We start from the raw sequence: 26,604 nt of genomic DNA, 5'->3' as shown, positions 1-26,604 counted from the left end.
GATAGAAGTGGCTGATCTTGGGGATCATTTTTACTATAATTGCCTACTCCTAAATTCTAGTGGGAATCTAAAGATAGAGAAATAAGGTAATATACAGGCACATTAGCTAATAAATGAAAGAGTGAAGTGGACATGATGCACTTAAAATATTTCATGAGAGGAGAGAGAGAAAGGATGAAAGGATGGATGAAAGGAAGAAAGGCAGGCTTATTTCTATAATAGTTTCTTACTGTAATTAAATCAATTAACTCAATTGTTAATGCTAACTTTTAAGAAAAAGATAGTAAGGGATATCAGGTGGAAACACTGCCCAGAAGATGGTAGAATTTTAAATCCACTCAAGATCAATTCTAGAAACTTCAGTCCAATTTTTTTTTCTTTCTTTTTTTCTTTCTTTTTTTTCTCCAGGTTTCCTATATCAAAACTCCAAAGCAAGTAGATGAATTTATTGAAATCCAGAGCTCAACAGGGACCTGGTACCAGAGGTGGCTGGTCAGAATCACAACTACTTTAAAACAGGTAAAGAGAAGAAAAAAAATCACATGGGATTTTGAGCTTTGGGCTCCAGTGCCTCATTGCTTCAGGTCATTGTGCCTTAAAACACTGACTGTCACCCAAAAAAATCTGCAGGTTTTTTGCAAAGGGCGATAATCTGACTGTTCTTTCTGTGCAGATGTGTTCATCTGCAAGCTGCCACGCTGTCAGCCAGGCCCCAAAATGCCCCTGAGAGCATCATCACAGTCCAGCAGTGCAGAGTCCAGGACCAGCCACTGCCCCAAGCCCTTGGTTCTCCTCCTGAGCTGATAAATATTAATTCTCTCTCCCCACGCCTGGAGAAGTAAAATTACCACCGGCAGTGGATTCAGAAAGTGTTTGCTCTTTGTTCCTGCTGAGACTGAGTTTCAAACAATGTCTCCTTCCCTAATTTAACCTTTCACACGTGCTATGCTGCTCACCTAATACCCACGCAGGACTTGTTAGAACTTCTAGTCTCAAAGGATGAGCTGAATGTAAAGGAGAGTCATTATTAATTAAAGTGCTGTACTATTACTATATTTATGTGGCAAGTAAAGAGCATGAGGAGTTACATCCCCTTGTGTTCCTGGCAGTATATTCTGCAATGGGCCAAGAGGAGCAGGTCTTGGTTTGCCTCTTGCTTTGCTTGGCTTCTTCCCTACGTGAGTTCATCTTACCCCTCCTGAAGTGCCAGCTGTGTTTGGGTTTTTGCTCTTCAGTTAGCTTTGGAGCTTGGTCTGAAAACGCTTCTGGGTCTATACATATACTTGAAAAGATCAAGTTGTCAGAAGGTCTGGGAAGGGTCTCATAACCACATTTACTGATATAACCAGAGAGAGACACAGCATCAAACCAGCCCAGACCTAGTCATACACTCCAGCACATTACAGAGGGCTCAGATCAAGTACCCTGGCATATAGCTGAACAAGTGACCTTTTTGTAAGCCATTTATCTCAATAAATATAATTTTGAACAAACACTGAATATAAGACTATGTAACATCTGACCTTCCCCCAATTAACCCATTTTTCTCACATTAGATTTATAATGCACTCAGAGATTAATCTGTTGAGTGTCTGCAAGGGTGTCCTGACAGATAATTTCTTCTTGTGGATTTGTAGGTCTGGGACAATGTGCTATATTGTTTAACAGCCCAGTACAGGATGAACACACTGATGCTGGCTGTGGTTTGGTTTACAATGGCCTTAAGGTAAGGTACTTTAACTTCTTCAGGAAACTAAAGAACCCTCAGAGTTTGAATAATTATTTACACATTTAAATAAACTATTACAAAAGTAATCCTGGTCATATTTTAAAGAGCCTTTGCTTACTAAGCTTTGCTCTCCTATATTGATCCATCTAATTACTTATATGAGATACAAGGTGCTTTGAACAAATCAGGGCTTGAGAAGTGGTCAGTAGTGTAGTAATATATTGACTTTCTCACCTCTACATCAAATCTTTCATTTGATCTTGTCCAAACAAACAAAAAAGATACAACCCTGCCTGATTCTCAGCTGTTCCTTAGTCTAGATCAAAACTATTCAGGTGAGCCTAAATCTATACTACAGGTAAATTTTGTCTAATTCTCACTTAAACCTCACACTTGCAGAAATCTGCAGTTTCTTAGTGCTCTGCTAGTCTCTTGGGCAGCAAGGATAGCACACTGCTTTATTCCCCAACCAAGGGGAACTTAAATGAATTGCCCTGCTTTAAATGAATGGGAATGGACAAACATGCTTCTGAGATTAGGGGAGTGTTTAGGGTGAAGAAACACTTTGCTCCATCCTGTTTCAGAGCTGAGCCAGAATTTGTGTCAGAAATGCATTTGCATTAGAAGTTTAACAAGTTTGCAAGTTATGAAGTAGATCATTGGAAGTATTTTGTATTCCTGATGTATTTCTCCTGTCCTGCTTTAGTTACTATGGCCTTATTGTCTGGTTCCCTGATATGATTCGGTATCTCCAAGACGAGGCATATGATTCGCGAGTGAAGATCTTTGATGAGGAAGAAGTGTCCCACTTTACCTTTAATTTCACCTTGGAAAACCAGATCCATAGAAATGGGGAATACAGGAATGACAAGTAAGTGAACAGAATTTGGTTCAATGTATTCAAACAGAAATAAATGTCTAGGAAACTCTTTCTTTCTTTCTCATTTTCCATCAACTTGAACCTCTCTGTTGCTCTTCTGGACACACTGTCTAAATCTCTCAAATCCCAAAGGCAGTTTTCCACAAGCCAGATATCCTTTTTAGCCTGTTTTTCCACATACTCTCCCTCAGTCAATGGCACCTCCAGACCCCGGGGGGATGCCTGTTAAGAGTCCTGTTTCCAGCAGCCCGTTGTTGGGATCAGGGCAGTGGGTGCCCACCTGGCTGGGCTGGGCAGCTCTGGATGGAGAGATGATTTCTCTTTCCTTAGCCCACACTGACATCTACTGGGCTTGGGCAGCAGAGACCATCACCGGTAATAAAACTGCTCTGCTGCTATATTTCCAAAATAAAAAGCTGTTTTCTCTTGAAGTCCTCAATATGAATTACCCCAGCTCTATCCTGCAGCCCATTAGTGTGAGGTGTGCCATGGCCACACTGATGTGCTTCTCCCATTCCAGCCAGTATCTCCCCACAGCTGTGTGTGTCACCTTCTCTTTTAATGCTTTGAAGTCAGTGAAGTTGCTCCAGCAGAACATCATTGCTTTCCTTCCTTTTTTCTCTTATTTGCACTGAGCTTGGTGGGTTTTCTTTTGTATCCAGCCTGGACTCCAATCACTCTATGTCCACAGTGATAGAAATCCTAGCCATTCCATTACTGCTTTTCAAAATCCCAATAAAAAGGGGGGGAAAATACCCCTATGTAATTTCTGTGGAGATCCCATTGCCTCAGACAGACTTAAGAGGATGTTGCTCCAGCTGCCTTGCACCATGTGGGGAGTTCCCACTGTATGTTCAGTGTTACACAAAGCACTCATTGTTTTAATCTTCACAGCTGAAACCACATCTCATTGCCTAGCCAGATTGTTCCTCTTCCCTCAGAAACTATTTGTCTCCATTCCCTTGGTATATATCTGATAGACATTGGTGGGGGACCCCAATATGTGTCCTCCTGTCCTTCCAGAGACCTTCCCTGCAGGAAGGAGCTGTGCTTGGTGGTGAAAACCTAGCCCTGCAATTCCTATTCCCCAAAAGAAAGTGGTGATAAGTGGATGTTAGTCAAATGTAGGGACTGGGGACCTTTTTCTTATGCCCAGAGGAGATGCTGAGCTGTCACTAACTTCATTGAGAATTAGGGATGCTCAGCACCTTACTGGACAAAGACATAAACTGTGGTGAGCTAAAGATCCACAGATTACCAGGCCATTGCTATCTGACTCTTTTAAAGATGGATGTTAATAAAGCAAACTGCAGGAAAAACAGGCTTCTAACAGCCTTTGGGAGCAAATACATGACAGGCTATTACTGAGCAAATGCAGAACAGTTTTAAGTTTTGCTATAACCTATGAGACCTTCTAGATGGAGCAAAAGACTTGAATAGTCTTCTTGTGGTATTTTGTGCATTAATAATTTCTGTTAGTAGGTTCAGTTAAGAAGCCCTGCAGTGCTCATTTAAAGGTGTAAATAGCCATCACACTGCACTGTGTTGTAAGTGCTCAGTTCAATTAAGCTTCTGAATATATGTTAGAAGGGTTTTTTTATTTGGTGACAGTCGTGGCCTCTTTAACTAGAGCAATAATGCATGTTCTTAATAGCTCCTTACATCGTCCAAACATGCCTGTGCATTACCTAATACATCTTCTCAGTGTTCCTGCAAAATCTCACAGGTAAATCAATATTGTGTCATCCTTCAGGCAGTCAGGTCAGACATGTCAAGCTTCCCATCAGAGGAGAAATCAATCACCTGACACAGTTTATTATTTTTAGTGAAATCTGTTTTCATTACACGATAAGCAATAGACCTCGAACAGAAATGGTTGCAAGCAGAACTCAGATATCTCCCCACTCTTTCCAGAAACCCTACTGCATTTTCACTTAAAAAATCACTTTGAGTTTAGACGACTGTCAGAAACCTTTCACCAAATGGCTCAATAGGCTCCTGATAATGTCTGGGTTTATTTATGCTGGGAGAAGGGTGAGAATAAGGAAAGCAGCAACGTCAACTCACAACGGAAATGCCCTGCATTGAGTGAAAGTCTGTTTCTTCAGATGGCCCAGAACTGAACATGAGAGGATTTTTGTCCCTTTGGCCTTAAAAGCACATTTTGTTAGATGTGATTATTTTGAGGAATAAACTACCAAAGATCCTAAAAGGTCCATATCTCTTTAAAAAAAACCTGTCTTCAAATCCTTCTGTCCTACTAAAACACAAAATATGTAAGCCCAGAGTTGGAAGAACAGTTTTGCAGCCAAGCAACACCTCTTCTGTAAATGACCCTAGAAATTGCCATTAGTGTCTGTCTCTTGAGACAGCCACTGCACACTACACAGTGTAGAAAATACCTTAAAGCACAGAGTGAAGTTCTGTTTTCTGCCCCACAGGTTTATTGGCATGAAATTCAAGGAAGTAAAATTTGAGGATTCGTTGTTTGAGGATTGCTACTTTGAAGATGTGACATCCAGTGAGACCTTCTTTGAAAACTGCACCATCATCTCTACTGTCTTTTATAATACTGGTAATGGGATTCCTGCTATGGTGTCATCTCCGTAACTAGGAACTATTTTATCAGAAAACTATTTTATCAGAGAACTATTTTATCTATTTTCTGGGAAAAAGGATGATAGGGATCTGTGAGTTTGTGTGTGTGCTGGGTAATGAGAGTGATGATGGAAAAAGAAGAGGGTGATACTCCTTCAGGTTGTTCCATTAGTTGATTTTAACCACATGGCTTCCAGTGTCACTGGCTGCTGTGTGGCAAATGCAAAATTCAGCACTCAGACCCTGACAGCTTAAAGTAATGGCAAAATTCTTAGCACTTTACAGCTCTATTCAGTAAATTTGTCTTAAACTATAATTTTAACCAATTGGTGGTTGATGATTGTAAGTAGTAAAATAGTCATTAATTTATCCTGAAGAAGCTTTTTGTTTCTACTCTAATAAAGAACAAACCATAATGCCATGAAATCAAAGCCTGCATTGCCCTGTCCTTGTGGCATGGGGATACTGGTCCAGGTGACTCCAAAAATAAAAGGAGTGTATGATCCTGCATGCACCAGGAGTCAAGGACACAGCTAGAGTTTGCCACTGAAATAGAAACTCCCTGGCCATTTGCATTTGATGAGGAGCTCTTCTTGGGTCTTTGATTTGGTTAGATCCTGGCTCTCATTGCTGCTGTATGAAGGGAGTTCAGCCAAGCAGGGTCAAGACTTTGCCTCTTTCACTCACAGATCTCTACGAACACAAATTCATCAACTGCAGGCTCATAAACAGCACATTCATGAAGGAGAAGGAAGGCTGCCACATCGACTTCGAGGAGGACAATGATTTCCTGATCTACCTGGTCAGCTTTCTTGGCAGTCTGTCTGTCCTGCCAGGCAACATCATCTCTGCATTGCTCATGGACAAAATTGGGAGGATAAAGATGATTGGTGAGTGGGGATGATGGGTGACGGCACAGGCCATGGGTGGGAACACGGCCCTGCAAAAAAAGAGCTCACTGCATCTGCACACCAAGAGGGCTCTGCTGGGAATGAGTCATCCCCTTATCAAAAGGAGCTGAAGAGTAAAGACTAGAGAGTGAAGCAAGTGATCTACCCCATCACGGTGTGCAAGTGGCCTCCTCCCCACCTCCTCCCTCTGATTTTCTCTGTGTCCATGGCATCCTACTTTTTATTTTATTTTGGCTTTTGTGTCAAATCCTTCATGTTTATCCACAGGTCAGAGCTGAAGCAGGACCTCTTAGTGCTGTTGAGCTGATGCTGAAGTCCAAAGCCTCTGTATAAATAAATGAACACTTTGCTTGTAGCAATGAATATTCACAAATTTTATTTGATGTGGCAGCTTGACGGCCCAAGAGTTCCCTCTTTTATTTTTTCTGATTTTCAAATGATTGTACAAACAGCTTCAGGGACCATATGGTAAATTAACTGGCCATGTCACAGCCAAACAAGGTGCCACCCTTTAGCACTATGGAATAAGTTACTGAGTTCTCACCTTATCAGCTCTGTGAATACTTTGAGAATTTCTGCTGTTGATTCCTTCAGAGTTCAGACCTTTTTCTCCAGATACCATAGGAATCATGCCCAAAGGGACAGCTAAGGGAAGTTAATAAAATCAGGGATGTATCTCAGGGGTAAAGGATGAATCACTCTCTTGAGCTCACCTCTCTCTCCTCTGAGAACAGAGGGAAGGTAAGTTGGTTTTGCTTCACCATCAGACAGGTTAAAGTAGAGCAAGATGACCCCATTGGTGTGTCAGGAATGTACCTGGGGGGAAATAAGCATTCATGTGGTGAATTTGGAAAAGACCCAAACAAACTAGAGGGTATGTGGGAAATAAAGGAAGCTGAATGACAATGAGATTGTCCATCCTGCAAACATGTCAGCATTTCAGCATTCTCATCTGGAATTGAGATGACAGCTGGAACCCTAAATGCTTATTTCTTCTGCAAAATGAAGAGCACAGGACAAAAATTGGTAATGACACACTGAAACGTTTCACTATGGAATTTTCAATGGAAACAGCCTTCTGGCATCCCACCTGTATCACTCTGTTGAACATATTATTTTTGGTCAGCTTAACAGGAAAACTGTATTTTGCTTTTGTGTTATTTGCCTTTCTGGGACTTCAGTTCAGTTTTATTACGTCCCTCCAAACCTTCTCTTGTACAAAGCAGCAGATCTGGTGCCCTCACGATGACCCTAATGCTGGACTGTGCATTTTCAGCAGGGAGAAATATCCCACTGCACTATGGGGATGTGGTTTGGCCATGTACCACGGAGGAGAAGTGGACATGGGGTCCTGCATGACAGCTTTTCATAAGCAGGGCACTACAGTGGGAAGATGCAATGTAATGTCCAAAATGAAGCATTTTAGTTCCAGTTCAGCACCTGAATTATTTCAGATGGTGCCAAATTGGTTAAAAAAAAACCCCAAAAACAAAGAAAATTGTTTGGTTTTCAGGTAGTAAATGGAGCTATTTCAGTGATAACAGAACTTCCCAGTGAAAAATAGTGTGATATTGCAAAAATTGCATCTTTCAGGTGAAAATTCTCAATGGGGTAGAAGGCAGTGATGTAGCTATTAATATTTCTAAATCTGAACTGTGCCTAACTGAGCATGAATGCTCTCACTTTCTCCCTTGGTGGTGTTCATAAAATTATGGCTCCTGTGCAAATGTGCCATGAAATCTAATGATGTTCTTATAATTAAAAGAGACCTCAAGTGCTTCATACAAGTGACTGTAAATTATCCTAATTGGGACTAGAAATGCATCAAGTGACTTCAATATGATATGAAATGCACTAGCTTATCACTTGAAACTCAAGTTGAAAAGCCTTCACAATGATGCTTCCTCCTCATTGACTTTCATGTTTACTTGCCTCTGCTCTTCCTGGGTCCCTCTGGAAGTCTGAGATGCTGGAAACCTGCCTGGAAAAGCCTGTCTTCAGAGTCTTTGTAGAGCAGGACTATCAGCAAGATCATTGAGCACAGTTTCAAGCTGGTTTCCAGCATCAGAGAATGAGAGATAGGAAGGATCAAGGTACTTTTGGATTCTTACAGATTTAATTCCTATTGGGATGAAATGCCATTGCTTGAAAGCCATCTTTATCAACAAATGTGTTTGCTCAATTGTGGACAGGGGATGCTGGTGCCAACATTTTTCTCTTGTTTTCCCCCCTGTAGGTGGCTCAATGTTGATCTCAGCAGTGTGCTGCTTCTTCCTCTTTTTTGGCAACAGTGAGTCAGCGATGATTGGCTGGCAGTGCCTCTTCTGTGGGGCCAGCATCGCTGCCTGGAACGCCCTGGATGTCATCACCGTGGAGCTCTATCCTACAGACAAAAGGTGCTCAGAATATTTCCCCTTTGAGTCTCCACATTCTGACTTTGTCCTCTTGGTTTCTGATGCAAAAAGCCACTCTAGAGACACGTAGATGGAGGAAGTGGTTATTTTATTTTATTCTATTTTGTTTATTTTATTTTCACCAGTCCTTCAGGGCTGTGTAGTCCTGGAGCTACATGGAATCAGCACAGACATCTGCAGACATAATTCTGCATGCATGGTGGGTTGTACACAGGGATCATGTGGGCCTGTGGAAATTATGGCCAGATAAATCATAGGGTCATGGAATCACAGAATGGTTTGGGTTGGAAGGGATCATACAAGTTCCAAACCCCATGAAGGGACACCAAATGAAAAAAGTCCTCTCTCATTTCCATGGATGTACATGCAGGTCTGACCTTTCAGACTGCATCCCCCAGACTCTAGTCATGGCTCATCACTGGCAGCCTTTCCCTCCAAAACCCAGAGACAACCATGGGCACAGAAAGATTTGGTTCATGGGGCAACACAGGAAACTTCAGAAGAGTGTGCTGCAGATGAAAGCTTTCCTTACAACATCATTATAAGTACCTTTTTGCCCTTTTCAGGCTGTTGGGGAAGCCAGAAGGGAAGGAGAAGGACTGTGCATTGAAAGTAGTATGCTTTTAGCTGCTGGGTGAAACAGGATTTGGAGGAGAGCTGTGGTTGCTTCTGTGGTGACTACCTACTCTAGGCAGCCCTTGGAAGAGTTTTGACAAGTTCTAGAGCAAGGCTGTGTCCTGCTGCCTTTAGGGAAGGCAAAGGCTGACATAGTGGGCCACTCTAGGGCTAGGAAGAATCTGAGATGGAAAGGAAAAAAGAGTGCACAGACATTCTTCTCATTCCCACAGATGTGCAAAACAACAGCATTTATTTATCTATCTATTTATTCTGCTAGGTTTTATTTCCAACACAAGAGCATTCACAAAATTACCCATCCAGACCTTCTGTAGTTATGCCAGAGCCTCTCTCCTCACCATTGCTTTCTGCATTTCCTCCCCACAGGGCAACGGCCTTTGGCATCCTCAACGGGCTTTGCAAGTTTGGTGCCATCCTGGGGAACTCCATCTTTTCCTCCTTCGTAGGGATAACCAAGGTGGTTCCCATCCTTCTGGCCTCCTCCGCTCTGGTTGGAGGTGGCCTGCTCGCTTTGCGCCTGCCAGAGACTCGAGAACAGGTCCTGATGTGAGCAACAGAGGCTCAGGGGTTCAGGGGGGGCAGACATAGAAGAACAAAAAAGAGCCACGTTTGGAAAACCCAAAATGTTCATTTCTGTACTGTTCTGTCAATACCTCAAAGCGAGGTGGCAGAGGGATTGAAGAGCCCGAAGGGATATAAACAAAACCCCGTAGTTTCTGACCTTTTCACAGCCACGACTGGTGCATGCAGCTCCCACACGCCCCTTGCAGAGCTTGGGTTCAACCTTGCCTACGCTGGGAGCCCACCCTGTCCCTCCCCATCCCACTGTAAGGACACCAGACGTAGCAGCGGCTCCGTGCATGTGTGCGCCTGTGTGGGCGCCAGCGTGTCCGACAGGAGAGCAGATCCTCACCCCCTCCTGCCTTTGCCGAGCTGTGAGATACTGCCTGCCCTGCCCAGCACTCCTTGGCAATCCATATCAGCTGTGCTCAGACACGAAGGGCATCCGAGGGGAGGCAGGTAACAAACTGCTGTAGGTGAGCTCCAGCAATAGGGGCAAGAGCTACAAATGTGGCCAGTGACCCACTGTCTTGATTTTGGGGTTACCACCCCAACCGCCTGGAATAGTGTGGGAGTCCTGAGGATTCAAGGATGGGTGCTTGGCTCTCTCAGAAGACTCAGAGTTTCAAAGCCCTTTACTGTCTTCACTTGGGCACAGAGAATCACTAGGCACCTTCTTGGTCTGAGAGAGAAATATCTACATAATTTTATATATATATATATATATGTATTTACACATACTTGCAAACATACATATACACATTGAAGTGGTCAGCTATTAAAATTTAGAATTTTTAATTTCTGCGCCCTTAAGAGGATTTTAAGAGAGACACTAAAAACTAATCCCAATAATTAAAGATTATCTGGAGTCATGACCAGCTTAGTGCCACTTCATTCTTTATATCCAGACACCAAATATTGCAATGTATTGATGGCTGGGAATATATATTTCTATAATAATTAATTAGTTGTAGTTTTTTTCCTACAACTTTCACAGAGGAGAAATTGATATGCTGTTGGAGCGTTCCACAAACCAAATGTGTACATATTATCCAGTGTAAATAAGGGATTTTTGCCTAATACCTAGAGTATGGTAACTGTGAATTTACCAGCATTTTAGCCATATTATTTAAAGAATATGATGCTTGACTTTCTAATATACTTGGGTCTCATTGAAACACTGTAAGCACAGTTACTTAAAGCCATTTAACTTGTTACACAGGGAATGCACACAGCAAGCTTTCACTGTACAGAACATTAAATTCTCCATTTAGTGGCACAGTTTAGTTTGATATCCTGTGAAGAACATTCTTGAAATTTGTGTGCCCTTTCTATCATACAAGTCCTGTTGCACCTAGGAGCAAAGTGAGTTGTGTATTTTAGAGTATGTTCTCTTGGGAAGTCAGAATAAAATGCATCCTGTTCAAAAACACACTAATGCTCACAATAGAGGAGATAACACTAATTAGATCCTTTCAACAAGCTCAGCAATAGACCAGAATTGATAAGAAACCATCACATAGCGCAGGGAATTTGTCCCACCAGGATATTTTGTGACATAAAAAGTTCTTTTGTACTTTTGTTCATGATCTTCCTATTTACCTTCCTTTGGATCCTCTTTGTTGCTTTTTTCCCCCTTGTTTGTTTGTTTGGGATTTTTAAAGAAAACCAAGGAAGGCTAGGCTGAAATCTTGCCTAGGACTGATGTCTCACACCTCTGCCTTTGGCTGCACAGGGACAGTCACTTGCACTCACGCTGGCACCAGCCCAGCCCACGCTGCAGCTGTGGGAGTCAGTGAGGTGCTGCTGCAGAGGGCGGCCGAAGGACACACAGCAGGGTTAGATCACAAGCAGCAAATCCTTGCTGATGAGGCAAAAGCCTCTAATGAGCATCACTTTCATCATTGTGTCAATCAGGGCTAAACACTTCTGGAGTAGCGAGGCTACAATGGGCTGTTTGGGATTTTTGACATTTATTCTGAGGTTTATGAAATTGATAAAATCACAAGCTGCTGTAATAACAGAACTTATTATGCATAATTTCTTCATTTTATGGGTAGCTTAGGGCCTTTTTTTTTTTTCTATTTGTCTTCAAAACAGCAAGGTTCCTTCTCTAAGGCAGGAGTGAATGTAATAATGTCCTTTGGCAGCAGTTCACAGCTTCTGTTCAGAATCCCAGCCCAGAACATGTTTTTTTTCTCTAAGACTATCTGGTCCTTTTGCATGATAAGAAGCAGCTAAATATGTATTTTAACACAAAAGATCACCATGACTTTTAGGTTTCATCCATTTTGTTCGGCTGTACTTGCCAATTACCATATTACAATTGGGGGACAGGAGGGGAAAATTTTGTTTCATTTGCTGGACTGTTCGTTTGTGCTGCTCTGTGGAGCGCGAACCTGTTTATTTAAATATTTATTTTACATAGCACTCTCAGTTACTTATTACCCAATGCTCACAGAAAATCTATTTTTGTTCTCCATTGCCATTGTGCAGTGACCTTAATGACATAATTTATTTTGCAAAACTTCTCTATTAATTTTCAGAGAAGGAAGAAATTGAGGTCTTGAGGAGATATAAATGGCAAGATAGTATTAGGAAATATATCCAATCTTAGAAACCTTTCCTCTTTACAGAATGGCTTCCAGGCTGCTAAACCTCACTTCACAGACTAGCTGGGACAAAGTAAATAGCAATAGGATCTTGTTATCAATGTTACCTGGGCTACCCATGTGACTATAGAAACTTAGCATCCCTAAAATCCATGGGTCAGTCATTGAGGCTAAGGGGTGTTGCACGTGTGTTGGCACAAGGCTCCTATCCCTGGCTTGACCAGGGAGTTTGTGCCTAATAGTAGGAGAGAGCAAACACACACTGCAGCTGGTACAGGAGAGCCTGGGAAAAGACAACACTGAGCAGAGAAGGAAGAAATGAAAAGAACTCGTATCACCTCTCTGAGACACCTACAAGTCAGGGGTCGGTGGCTGAACTCATCACTCTGGGTCCCATTATTCTCAGCTGAAAGGCAGAGGCAACACATGTCACCATACTCAGGCACCGTGCTGAGCTGAAGATGCCCTGGATAGCCCTGCTTCTTCAGGAACAGAGAAATACAGGGCAACAGCTCCAGCTCAGGCATTTGCCTTTGTGACACTGGGCTGACACCTCCCATCCAACTTCAGTGCGAACAGGTGCAGTCAATACTCCCGATGTGTTTATTGTCCTTGTCATGGTGTAAATCAGCGTAGGCCTCACACTGCTGCTTTCCAGAGCAAAATGGTTGGTGGGTGCAGACCCCTCAACATTGGCCCTGGTTTGATTTGGGCTCAGTTTCAAGCCATGGGTTACCTGATAGGCTGAACCTGAGTCCCAGAGTCCCAGAGCCCTGTTCAGGGGGAGATTTCTCATCAGGCACCTCCTCTGATGGCTCAGCTTTATTTCTTCTGTAAAATCAGCATTACACCTGCTGTGCAAGGGCCAGCATGCCTCTTCTATTGGTTCCCCTGCCCATGTTTGCCACAGTGAACAGTCTCTGTCTTGGATACACTGGACCATCCACAGAGAAAACTGCTGACCACGGGTCCCCTGGTGATCTCTGCAGAGCGCTATTTCCACAGATTCATGAACTTTACTGCAACAGGGACACAGAGGAACAAGACAGAGGACTTGCCTTAAATCCCAAAGATCTCTGTTCTAGAGGACAGCTGGACCTCCTCATGGATGTGTGGCACACCAGTACAGCCACTGATCCAGGGACATTGTGGCATAGGAAAGGTGAGTCTAGGGAACCCAAATGGACCTACTGTGACTCAGTGTCTTCAGCTGTTCAGCCATGTAACAGGGGTCACAGGAGGAGTCCTTTGCTGAGTTTCTGAGCATGCAGACACAGACATTTAGAGGGACACCAAGCACTGTTGATACTATTATAAAAGACCGGTGGTATTATAATGAGTTCTGCCTCCTTATACTCCTGTTGATTTAACAGGTTGTCGTATAATTAATTTATTTACTTCAGTTGTGCAGGACAGCTCCTGTTACTGCCTTTGGCTGTGCTATGTCCTAGTGATGGTGGCTGCTGCTTCTGCTGGGTGGGGTGATCCCCTTCTTGCCCATATGAACATCATTCTTTGAAATTCCTTGAAATGCTACATTATTTATAAACAGTGGTGTATGGATCTTTTGGACTAAGAAAAGGATCATTCTTGGAGAACCCATACCCAGAGCCAGGTGTTCTGCACACTGGGAAGTGCTCAGGCATCCTGATGTCCTTCAGTGATATTGAAGAGGGGCACTGAGGGATGTTCCCCAAGCCTGGGAGTGGTCCAGCCCCAAGGTTGGATTCACAAAGGAGCACAAAGTGAGGCTGCATGGAGCTGAGCTTTCTACAGATGTGCAGGTTGGTCTCCTCCAGGTCCTGCTTTGAGACCTCCAACAGCAGAGTATGCTCTGATGCTCTTAAGGAGGCCTTGGGTCCATTTATATTTACTGCTTAAAGTCCTTTGACTTTCCAAAGGGCACACAAAACCCAAGAGGGTATTTTTAGGTTATGTAGATTTGAGCCCTATACATTTTATTTTCCATTAAGTTTCTCCCCATTTCTCACCCTTGTATTAGCAAATGCTGCTTTTAGGAAGAATCACGCCTGGGAACTGTGAAGGAAACAAAATGAAATAAATTTTTTTGCTGTATGTGATGCTAGTGCTGTATAAATGTACACACACTGCAAGTCCCATTGTAAATAACACCCGGTGTCGTGCTTTAATGCAAAGTTTCATTTAGATGTTCTGTCAACTCTGTGTGTGAAATAGCCAATTCCAGTCCCTTGGTTCCTTTTCTTCATTTAAAACCTTCTTTTATTTTTTTTATTTGATCTGTGTCTGGTTGTCACTGGAAATTGCAGCTGTTCCAATGGACTTTGTTTTTGTTCTCTCTGTCACATTAAAAAGCTGGAAGAAAAAGAATGGCTCTTGTAGTGTTCGTGTTTAATGTGCACTTTGAGGATTTTTACAAGGGCTGTCATGAGTGACTTTGTATCCTGACAATGTGGGGGCTTCCTCTGATGTTTGCTACTTGTACATCCTTCCTCTCTCAAACAATCCCACCTCAATTAAGTCTCCCTTCTATCACAGTCCTTTCACACCGTGGACTTCCAAACACAATACATGAGAAAATCTTTACCCTGAAAAGTTTTCTGGTAGGAGGAAGCATGAAATATCTTTAAAGGCCGTGCAAGACCAAAAAACTAAACTCTGCTTTGTAACAAGAATACATCCAAAAAAACCCCCACTGCTTCTTGAGGCTTGGCACACCATTTGACCACAGCATACTCCCTTATTGGATGTGTTTCTAAGGATGTGAGCTCTTGCTTTTTATTTGCAACTCTTTGTATAAATCTAACTATCCAGCCCATGCTTTCAGAGCAATGATAGAGACAACACCAGCTATGTGGGAAAAGAGCTCATGGCATAAGCAGTGGAGGCTGGCAGCCAGACTATGGGTTTATGTATTAATTTCCTTATGTATTCCATAAAATGCAGTGATGTCTCTTCTCCAAGACCCATTGAAGATCAGCAGGGTTTTGATTCTGAGTTAAATCTGGCTTGTTGTTAAGAAATGCAAGTGCTGAAATGTTGTCAGGTCAATCAGTGATTAGTTCTCTCTTCACGTACATTGCCCATGCAACATGCTAAAGGCAATATTCAAGTGAGAGATAAAGAGCCAGAGAGATTGGAAATGTAATAAAGGAACCATGGAGGTACCTCCATCATCAGGAGACTAAATCACCATTTTTCCTCAGCTCAGGTTCAGCTGGGTCCCACAGGATCCATCTGAACTGGGGTCCCACTGGGTGAACCAAAGTCAGCAGCAGTCTGGGGGGACTGGTAAGGACTGTTCTAGGTGGGAGCTGCCAACTGTGAATTTTGCAGTGCTCACGTCTGACTGTGGAGTACAGAGCTATGGAGACAACATTCTGTAAGCCCCTTATGTGTGTTCTGCCTGTAGGAAAATGTGCATCAGCAAACACCATCAAAAAGCATTTTCTACGACCTGAGTTTTTAGATAAAGGTCAGAGATTTGCACTGAAAGCCTTGGAGGTGCTTTTGAGTTGTCCTTTCTCCAGGCTAGTTGACATTCTGCATAGGACTGAAATCTCAGCAAGCAGGAAAATCCCATATTTGAATGTTCAGAGAGGGTTGCTGATAAAAACAGTGCATAAAAACCCCTGACTAATTTTAAAGTAGGGAACAGGGAATTTAAAAGCAGGATTATGTGACACAGCTGCCTGAGATCACATAGGATGGACTGGATGATAAGAAAACCTTTTCAAACCTGTGTTCTTTTCCGTATTGATGTTTCTACCCCAACCAGCTCTTGTTTCTCACTATATGGAGTTACTGGCACAGATTCTCAGAGTTGCTAATAAATGACCCAGATTCCCTGGATATGCAGGTTCATCCAAGCTGTCACAGAGGGTTACCTGCTGGAGGAAGAAGGCTGGAATTGACGGCATTCCCAGCAGCCACTAAATCCGGCTACAGGTCTCAGGGATGCTTCTGAATTGTGGAGTGACTTCATACTGGGAATATGATTTGAGTTCGATTATGGTAAAAAGGCAAATCATTTTACCACTGCGCCTATATCTCAGATCCTCCTATTTCTCAGACCAGTTTTTTACAAGCAGACAAGTATAAAACAGAAAGAGGTAGCCAAAGAAGTTCCCACAGATTTATTTTTTTTTCTGTTCTCAGTGGGCAAGGAGAATTAACTGCAGAACTTTCAGCCACCTTGCACCATGATAATGCAAACAGTTAGGGGTTATATATAATTTTTAACATTCTAAGTGTACATAGTTATTACTGAACTAACCCATAAAGTAGTTTGAAAAAAACTAAAAGTTATATTTAAATGTATTGCTCAGCACTTGTTTCACCTATAAAAACACGTGTGTATATAAACATACATACGCATCTATGCATGCACATGTGTTTATATTTAAAACTAAATGATTACAGCTGACCTTACTGATCCTGCCTCAGGTTTTTTGGGAGTGAAATTAGCCCCAGTAAGACCAGGAGATGGCAGCAGTTGCTCACAACATAGACTGGTCCCTGCTTATTAGTAACTGCTGGAGTCTGGGCTCAGGACCCACACCATGCACAGATGAGGTGCTGCAGCAGTGCCATCGGGTACAGCTCATAGGGGTCTGACCCCCAAGGGAAATGAGGGAAAAGTGTGTAAAAAATAATAATAATTTTAAAAAAGCAGTGATTAGAAGGTTTAGGGAAAAAACAGCCCTGGCTAATGCCAAAGCTTTTGAAATGGGAGTTGTGCAAACCTGAAGCAAAGCAAATGTAATTATGGGGAAGAAAATAAGAATTTCTGCTTCAGTAGGCTAGTGCAGTGGTTTTCAAGCTTTCTCAGCCTGCAGCTCCTCAGTGTTTTCCAGAGGAGATATAGATTCCCTGTAAAAATGTGGTGAGTTAGAAGAGAAAAGCTCTGATCTGGCCAGTGCCTTACCTGCAGAGCTGGGAACAGGCTGGTACCAGTGGTGCCTTCTGGGGCAGCCTGCTGAGGTGCTGCAGGGAATGGGGTCTGTAGACAAGGTCTACAGCCCAGATAATCATGGAGGAATGTCACCAGCATTGCCTCATGGGTTCCTTCTTCTACAGCCTCAAGCACAGGCAGAACCTTCTGCTGTTACAATCTGAGCCATTAAAATGAGAATTCTCATCACAGAGTGGTTTCATGAACTCCTCCTACATCTCTGTATGAGGAAGGTAAGTCAAGGGACAACTCTCCTATTTCTAAGTGTTTTGCTTCTCACCTCAAAGCAACCTGGGGCCACAAACCCTCAATGCTTTCCCTGCATGGGTGATTCAGATCAGAGTTCTGAGCCTGCTGAGAATTACCCAAATAACACCAGCAAGCTTTGTAGCTGTCCTGCTTACAGCTTCTAGAAACCACGGAGCCCAGCTGAGACTTGTGATCCTGCTAAGCAGGGCTTTACCCCAGCCTTATGAACTCTCTCCCACCACAGCTGGGTACAGCTGCTGTCTGCCATGGGTTTTGTGTTGATGGTTTCTGAGAACCAGGAGTTTAGAATTCCCTGGAAAGCTTTTGCTTCACCATAGAAAATAAACAAAGGAGCTATTCAGTAAATACAAACAGAGTTAATTGCGAGGAGACCAAAGCCAGCTCTCGAGTGGCTTCATTCCTTGATTTTGTTGCCCTGGCAAAGTAAAGAGACTGACTCCAGGGAGGATGTATCTTCCCAGGGTTGTAGCCTGTCTCACAGTGGAGTGCCATGGGCAGGACAGCAGCTGGAGCGGGATCCACTCTGGCTTTCAGAAGTTTGTAGGATTTCTCCAGAGGGAGCCCTTTCTCAGCCTTGAAATCTTCTGCTTCAGACTGGGAAAAGAATATTGTACCCAGCTCTTCAAAATACATCTTTGAATTATAAATTCAGCTCTTTTATCCTTTCTTATTTAAGTATAAGAGCTTTGAAAACTTCCCAGCAACCCTATTCCTTCCCTTAGACCCCTGAACAACAAACTGCTCTGCAGAAACCAGCCCCATACTGAGCCCTTAGGCCTATAAATATTTCAGAACAACTATTTACAGTCCTCTTTTGACCCTATCCAAAGAGACCACACAGAGTTCACAGCCCTGGTTCAGCCCAGCTGTGGGACCCTGCTAAGTTACTTTGTCCCCTTTCACATCCCACCTGGAAGAGGACAGGAATAGTGTCACCTTTGTGTTGGTCTCTGTGGCAGATCTCTTGCTCTGTGTGGAGTCAATCCCTACCTTAGGGACCCAAGAGACCTTCTTGGGCAGATTTTCCAAGGGTTTGGGGTGCCTGTTACTATTCAATGTCCTAAAGCTCTAATATGTTGTTGACATTTACCTCTGGTATTGCAGAATGTCCCTCCTTGGTCAGTTAAAGCAGCTTCTTCTTTTAAGTGCTACATATTTAACTCCAAGTAGCCAGTTTGCCTGTTTCCTCAGGTCAAGGTTCATTATAAAGCTTATGTGGGAGAAATGCTGGTTAAAGAGAAAAAAAAGAACTAACCCTGGATGACTGCCACATCCACCACAGAGGAGTTCAAGCCTGAAGTTAAGTGTATCCCTAAATCATGACCGTGGTTACTGCAACCTTCCCATGCCCGCTGGAGATGAAATACTGCCTTAGATAGGCTTTAGAGATAGGGTTTCACATGAAAGAGGAACTCCAAATAGAAAAAGAAATGTTAGAAAGCAAACAAATAAAAAAAATCAAATTCAAACCCAAACCCTTTTCTAACCTTTCATGGTCTTAAAACAGTGTTTTACCAATTACAGCTCTTCAGGATCACTCCACTTTTGGCTCCAGGAGAAATTCTTGTCTGGAAATGCTGACAGCTCAGCCTTCTCCTCTGCAGTGCACAGATAGCTTGAGCAGCCTAGAGATACTTGTCTCAGGCTGCTCAACCAACAGCAGTGAGAAGATAAACCCCTTATACCCTCTAAGAGAGACAAGACCAAAGCTTAAATCCACTTTTGCAGGAGTAAATTATGCCACATACAAGTTGAAAGAATTTCCCAACTCACACTCTCTGCTTATAGGGGAGAATTTCTGGCTTTTTGCTGGAAATATTGTTCACGTGGCGATGGTGTTTTGAATTATAGAATCATAGAATAGTTTGAGTTGGAAGGGATCTTAAAGATCATCCACTTCCAAACCCCTGCTATGGGCAGGAACACCTTTCATTAGACCAGGTTGCTCAGAGACCCACTCAACCTTTTCCCAGTACGGATCACAGTGCAAAGCAAAAGCAGAGGCCTCAGCCTGGATCTCTGCTGTGTGTGCAAGCCCCAGGCTAGCAGAGGTGTGGGTGGCAGGTTCTCTGAATGAAAATTAGGGTGGTGGTGTGGCTCACTGGAAAGCTGACAGTTCCTTTCTCACTTCAGAAGAAGACTTTCTGAACTAGATCTCTGAGGTGCCTCACAGCACAGCAAAATCTGGGAAAATCACCTTCTGTCTCCTTTTCTTTCTGTTTTTTCTCTTCATCTTTAGGTATGACTTCCCTTGCTTGATGCAGTTGGAATCTGGTGACATGATGCAAATGAAATGCTGATTTTTAAGCAAGATTATGTAAGTCCAATGTGTTCAGTCACAGTGGTACTGGGAATCATTGAGAATGAATTCTTCCAATCTGTGAGATAGTGGCAGGGAAGGAATGAGGGCAGAGTTAATCACCAGGCATAACAACCAGGACTTCCTCATAGATGTCGAGGAGCGAGCACGAGGTGAAATGTTTGTACCACAGAGATTTCCACTGCAGTGACCCTGCTCTCAACAGGCATCTTGTATAACTGCACAAAGCATTAAAGCCAAAGTGGAGGACAATCTAGATCTTTCTGTTTGACACAAAGGGATCCTGATCTAGTTTGGTGTCTGCCCTTCAGCTGATTTAGGGATAAAGCACTAAAATTTTCTGTCCTGAGCTGCTTGGTGGTTGTAGCCCTGAGCTATTAGTTCTTGTGTTCCCCTTTTACTCCACAACAAGAACCTGTTGCCTGACATTACAGTTATGAATAAAGTCCTTGGGTGGTGGCCTGATTAATCTGGTTTCAAAATGAGACATGGGGAATAATGCTGCCTACTCATGTCCTTGCTACCTTCTTACTACCAATCTTTGCAACCACAACTCACAAGTGACTACTTTGTTTTCCTCTGGGCATGATTTAGCTTTATTTATTGACATTGTTGTTATTACTATTCATAAAAGAAATTGTCAAGGTAACCTGGCTGATGGACTTTGAAGCATTGGGTAATGACTTCTGCAAATCACAAAGAAAAATGTACCCTCCAAACTGAAGGCATAAGCAAAAACAAGGCAAGGGGAGGATGAGCTTTAAAGAATAGGTGTCCTTTCAAGTCAAAGATTAATTCCAGATTGAAATTATCAGGCAGTAAATAACACACCTGAGTCTTTGTCAATAGGAAGCAAATTTACCCTGCTGCAAACATACTAATCACTAGTATAGCCACTCACATTATTAGCTGAGAATAATTATTTTCTCCAAGGAAAGTATAGACCTTCAAAGGAGATAACATCTTAAATCACAGCAAATTTTAATTTAAATTCAAACTGTAGGAATACACACAATACTCCATCTCTTTCTTATCCATCCAGGATGGTGCCATTACAGTGTTTTAAAGACAGCCCCAATCATTGAACTAAATACCTGCAGCCTAACACTTTGCAATTTCATTTTCTCCTTGTCAGACTGTGTAATTGATATTTGTACTGGAGGAAACAAAACAGAAAATGCGACGGTGTTGGTAACTGTGCCATTACTGTCTCTTAAACTGCCTGAGAGATGGAGAGAACTGGGTGACAGTGAGGAACTGGTGCCTTTGTAATTGGATACAAAACCTACATGGCCCAAGACTGTAGTCAATGCCTGCTTGGATTGGGACAGGTGTGAGATCTGACACTGGGTTGTCACTGGTCTTGTGTGACCACTTCTACTACCTGAAAGCCAAGTCCTGCAAAGAACCAAGCCCACTGATTTCAGCAAGATCTCGTCTTACTGCAGAATATGACTGAGTACATGGAGATTCAGCCTCTGGCACGTGGCAGAATTTGGGGCTCTCCAGTGTATCTGCAGGGACAGATGGAAGAAGCTGAAATGTTCCCTGTTGACTTTACTGTCTATCTTCCACATTCGTGCTGTCCTGAGGACTGACAGTTCCCATCTACAGTCATACCTGGGGAAGTGCCCAGTTCTGTTCCCCTTGTTCCCAGCTCAAGGACAGGGTAATGGCATCTATTTCATAAGCTTTTGGCTGAGAGTGAATTCACCAGGTGAGTTACAGCGATCTTTCTGCCTCTGTGGGAGTTTGTTTTCTCCACCAAATGCCTTGGGTTCAGTAAGAGCACTTCCTCTACAGAAAATTGCTTGGAAGTGTCAAACTATGGTGAGGGCCAAGTAACTGCAAAACTTTTCTCTGAATAAGGCTCAGAGACTCCTGCCTTTCCAGGTACCACAGCAAGCTTTGCCTTGGCCATCATTGCTCTGAAGCTACGTAAAATGCCCAAAGACTTAATCTTCTCCATTGTTTTCTGATACTTTTCATGTTTTGCTTTCAAGTTTCTGCAATCACAAAGTGCAATAGGGCTGATGGGTTAGAGAGACATAAATGCCCTGAAGAGGTGACCCTGAGTCTGAACCCAGAAAAAACAGGACTTTCATGTTGAAATTATCACCAAAACAAAAGAAAAGAAAACACCACCCCAACACCCTTCAAATGTGAATAATTTGTTGAGAGCATCTTCCGGAGTGATAGGTAATTGTATCTGTTCCACCTCCAAAGCAGCTCAAATCAGCCCAGTGACATTTGTCACAAATGGAGGCAGTTATTAATAGGCTGCATACTTATAAAACTTCTTTACAATGCAAATTGCTTCCTTCTGCCTTTAACCCAGCTTTTAGGATGTTTTATCCATGTATTCCTGACATCTCACTCCTCAATGGTGTCTGAATATCCTTAGAGGAAAGAGGAGTGAAAGCCCAGTTGACCCTGTAGCTTGGGGCAGCTACAGGAACTCTGGAGATATTCCAGTAGGGATGTAGGACAGTGGTCCAGCAGGATTTGAGGGCACTGATGCCTCCCTTATTGTTAAAAATTTACCAGAATAAATTCCAAAATATGGCCAATCTACTTGCTCACTACTGGAGATGCTTGTACCCATTCACTTGTCAACACTGATTGAATAAGAAGTTTAATTTATTTGGATTTCAGAGATGCTTTGGCAAATGTAGAGTGGGAATCACCTTGTCTTCTTTTCAGCTTTACATAAAATGTATATTTTTAGCACTTGAGTTCAGAACTACTTTTTTGGGAATTTCCCAGTTTAAGCCTCTTGATTGGAAAAATAATCAGGGAAACATTAAGAAAGGCTGAAGAAGTTAACAGGGCTGTGAGCTCTTACCAATGTCCCATGTTGATTGCTGTTTTCATCCTCAGTGTTGGGAAAAAACCAGGAGAAAGCAAATACAATGCAGCCTCCAAACAGGATATGTAAATGTAAATCAGGATATAACAGCAGCAGTGACCCAGGGGTAAACACTTGCTGGAGAGTAGAGGCTTTCAGACTCTCAGATGAGATTTAAAATCAAAGTCCTGAGCTCTTTTTGTCAATAATGGTTTAATGAAATGAAGAGACACACTGTGCATTCTATGGGAAGATGTCAGAAAATTAAGTACTGAAATCCTGGCTGTATTTATGTGTGCAGCACAGTAGACTGAGTTGCTCTAAGAACTGAACTTTTGTTTCTCTGAAAACATGCCCCCACACTGAAAAAAATGCCCCTATACTGCAATATGTACATTATATAAGCAGACTCTGGTAGCTCTTGGGGTCAGACATGATTTAGAAATGCAGATTACTGTTATTATTAATTAATAATTATCATTAACTATGGTCATGACCAGCGGGGGTTTATAATTTAGGATATACTAGTCCTGGCAGTCTCTTACTAATGTATGTGTCCTGATCATTATCTTATAAAACAGCCAACCAAAGTGCTATACTGTGTGTAGGAAATCATTCCCTCTGCACTTCTAAGTGAACTAAACACATAGGTACCATTAGTACTCCATTATATACTCTTCCAAGTACAATTAAGTGCAGACAGGGTCTAAAACTGGGGCCTGTTGTTTTTCCCCTGTGCATGATGTAGGTGGAGTTGGTTTATTATGCCCATTTCAGTTCTTGTTTTTTTAAAAAAAAGAAATGTTAAATGGTCTCATTAAAACCTCATAGAGGAAATGTATTCATCTTGCTGAAATATTTTTGGGCTCTTCCAAAACCAGTAATCAGCATCTGAAGACAGTCATCTGCCTTACTAATGGACCACAGTTATATGTGTAATTGATTAATTAAGGAACGAAAATCACTGCTGAGACTAAGGGAGGAATCCACAACTTCAGCAGGCATTGAAGTGAAATAGCAGCTCCTCCTGGGCAAAGCAGCTGAGTTTGTTTCAGTTATTTTCGTCCATTTTCAGCTGCTCTATCTTTTCTCTACAGGTTCTTGTTTGGAATCCCAGCGCTTGCTGTGGGGAAAAAAAATAGGGAAAATGAGAAACATCCAGCCTTCCTTTTTCCAGCTGGCAGAAGGAACATAGCTTGGTAGGGTTTGAGCATGTGTGTGTTTATTCCCATGCATTTGCTGGCTTTGTGTGTGTGAGCAATTGTGTACATGTACAAAGGCAACGGAGGGAACTCAAACAAATGAGCTCTTTGGCAGCTTTAGCTGAGCATGGTGGCACCTGCTCTCCCTTGCAAGCTTTGTTACATGATTTACCATCCTGTGGAGGTTGTGCCTCCTGACTCACCACTGGTTTCACCAATCTGGAGCTTCACTGGTGCCTTGTAGCAATGCTTTTTTACAGAGTCCTGGCTGAGGAGAGGTTTCATACATAGGCAGAGCCAAATATAAATTCCTCAGCAGATATTTTGAACAGGGGAAGTGGTGCAGAGTCACCTCTGGTGAGCTTATGGTGATGAACTGTGCTCTACTGGGGCTCTTTCAAGGCATAAGACTTCTTCAAGAGCAGAAAGAGGTGGGACAGCAAGAGATGCTGCCTGCAGATAGCATGGCTAGTGCTGAGGTCTTGCTGCTTCTACATAATACCTGACCTGAGAGATTCCTTGCACTTCGGAAGAACTTTTGGATGCTTTCAGTTATATCAGCACTAGTGGCTGCATCTAAGAAAAAATAAAAGATAGGCTTAAATGTTTCCCATCACTAAATCTATTGTTTTTCTACGGCTCTCATTGCCTTAGCTTGATCTTGCACAAAGCTCCAGGCAGATCCAAAGATCAGAAAGATTTTTATAGCAGGTTAGAAAGAACCAGAGAGTGTTGAAAATTGATGAAAAGCCCTAAACCTATCTATAGATAAACATCTTGAGCCTTCTGATAGCTGAACCATTTGCAGTTTAGCCAGGCAGCCCAACCAAAGCCAGTCAGAGCTGTTCAGCTTGGTCTGTTCACCTGCTCATTAGACACCTCCCATTAGGCATTGCCACTCCAGTTGTGCACTGGTCAACTAACTTTTGGAGAACAGATGGCTCAGAAAAATTTTCTGCAGACCAGAAGCAGGCAGTTTTAATTCTTTCATGTTCTTGGGGATATGGATACTGCAGGTACAGCTTTGGACTCCTCACTCCCAGGACTCTGGCATAGACCCTCTCATAGCCAGACCACTGCACGTCCTCCAGGAGGTTATTTCTGCTGCTGTTGATGTGCACATGAACTGTTCGTGTTAGTGATGAGTTATTTCAGTTGGTCACGATGAGTCAGGAGCATAAGTGAGATACTGAATGGTTTCCACTCAAATAATTTTTTTTAGATGATGATTTTCAAGTGTTGGAAATTGTAGGTAGGCAGCTACAAACCAGAATCTCTAAGTTACCTTCAGGTTTTGTAACATGTAAATCTAGCTTTTAGGCAGCTAAAATGAAATTATATGGAAGTCATCTGGATTTTATGGCAGCTGTGAGTGATGGCTATCCTCAAAGCTTTAAAAGCAGCATTTTTGTGCATTTATTCCTCAGACCTTATGTGAATTTTTGAGAGCAAATTGAGCCTTCTCCTCTCAGCTCCCTTGAATTTTTGCTTGTGACTGGCAAAGATCTGAAGTTTGGTACATTTCCTTAAATGCACCTTAAGGTATTTGCCCCTACCTGCTATGAACAACTGTAATAAGCAGCTTTTTGGAGGTCATTTAGGCCTGCATTGCTATCCAGTGCCACATAGAGATTTGACAAAGCACTACTCAACTGGGCTGAATTTTAAGCATGACATTAACTGTGTTTAACTCTGCTTGGTATCAGTGGGGCTTACAATGAGTTTTAAATGTTTCACTGAATAAGGATGGATTCAAGCAGGTGCTTATTGTTCAGCATGCACAAAAGTACCTGACTGATTCAAGTCCTAAGAGAGATACATGGAGAGAGTTACAGAGCAGCTGCTATCCCTTCCTTCCTAGCAGTGCAATTTCCATTCAGGGAGCAGGTGAAAAGGGAAAGGAATTGGAAAAGAGACAAACTAGGTTAAATTAAAGAAGGAAGGGAGAAAAATAGGTGTTGGCTGAGTTGTGGGTATGTTCAGAGTGACACACAGGCTCCGTCTGACAGATCCCTGTGTAGGGATGTGTCCTTTGTGGTTACGAAAGATGACTGAATAGAAGGATCATCAGGATAAATGCAATCTTATTCATAGTCCATAAACTAGCAGAAGAGAAGCTCCTGGTCTCCTGATTTATGTCAGTTTTGAGACTAAGCCAGAAAACCTCTTATTATGGAACGACTTTGTATGCAAGTGCATGCACGTGTGTGTCTGTGTATGCAAAATCTGTCACTGTCAGACACAATAATGGCATTTTATTGGAAAGAAATTAAACTTCTGTTTTCTTTTTGGGTTTTGATTTTGAGAGGCAAAACTGAGAGACCTGCTGCCCCCTCAGCTTCACTGGCTTATGACTGAAGCTTATTTTATTGTAGATTTTTTCTTACACATTCAGATGCAACATGGTTGAAAAGGGAGAGAGCAAGAGTGACATCCAGAATTCCTGTTTTCTTAAGGATTATGTAGTCTGTCTGTTGTTTTATGTCTCTCAAACAATTTCACTTCCATCATGGATTTCTATTTTATCTATAAAATAAACACTACCTACGAGGCCCCATATAGTCACAGACTGGTTTGGGTCGGAAGGGACATTCAAAGATCAGGTAGTCCAAACCCCCTGCCATGGGCAGGGACATCTTTCACCAGATAACATTGCTCAAAGCCCCATCCAGCCTGACTTTGAACAATTC

General features: G+C 42.5%; 1 protein-coding gene across 2 annotated transcripts in view; it reads left to right on the top strand.

The window, feature by feature from the left end:
• Positions 1–14,690, top strand: part of SV2B (synaptic vesicle glycoprotein 2B) — a 64,908-nt gene extending 50,218 nt beyond the window's left edge. For both annotated transcript variants that reach the window (XM_018069668.1, XM_018069669.1), the window contains exons 7-13: positions 409–519; positions 1,638–1,726; positions 2,436–2,600; positions 5,051–5,184; positions 5,897–6,097; positions 8,355–8,514; positions 9,535–14,690. In XM_018069668.1, coding sequence (XP_017925157.1) covers positions 409–519; positions 1,638–1,726; positions 2,436–2,600; positions 5,051–5,184; positions 5,897–6,097; positions 8,355–8,514; positions 9,535–9,718 — 1,044 coding nt within the window. In that variant the 3' untranslated portion in view covers positions 9,719–14,690. The remainder of the gene's footprint in view (positions 1–408; positions 520–1,637; positions 1,727–2,435; positions 2,601–5,050; positions 5,185–5,896; positions 6,098–8,354; positions 8,515–9,534) is intronic.
• The last annotated feature ends 11,914 nt before the right edge of the window (positions 14,691–26,604 follow it).

This window comes from Manacus vitellinus, unplaced genomic scaffold, assembly GCF_001715985.3.
Source record: "Manacus vitellinus isolate BGI_N305 unplaced genomic scaffold, ASM171598v3 scaffold_16_pilon, whole genome shotgun sequence".
Classification (NCBI taxonomy): Eukaryota; Metazoa; Chordata; class Aves; order Passeriformes; family Pipridae; genus Manacus; species Manacus vitellinus.
The sequence above is the reverse complement of the archived record's forward strand: the minus strand, read 5'-3'. Positions and strand labels throughout refer to the sequence as shown.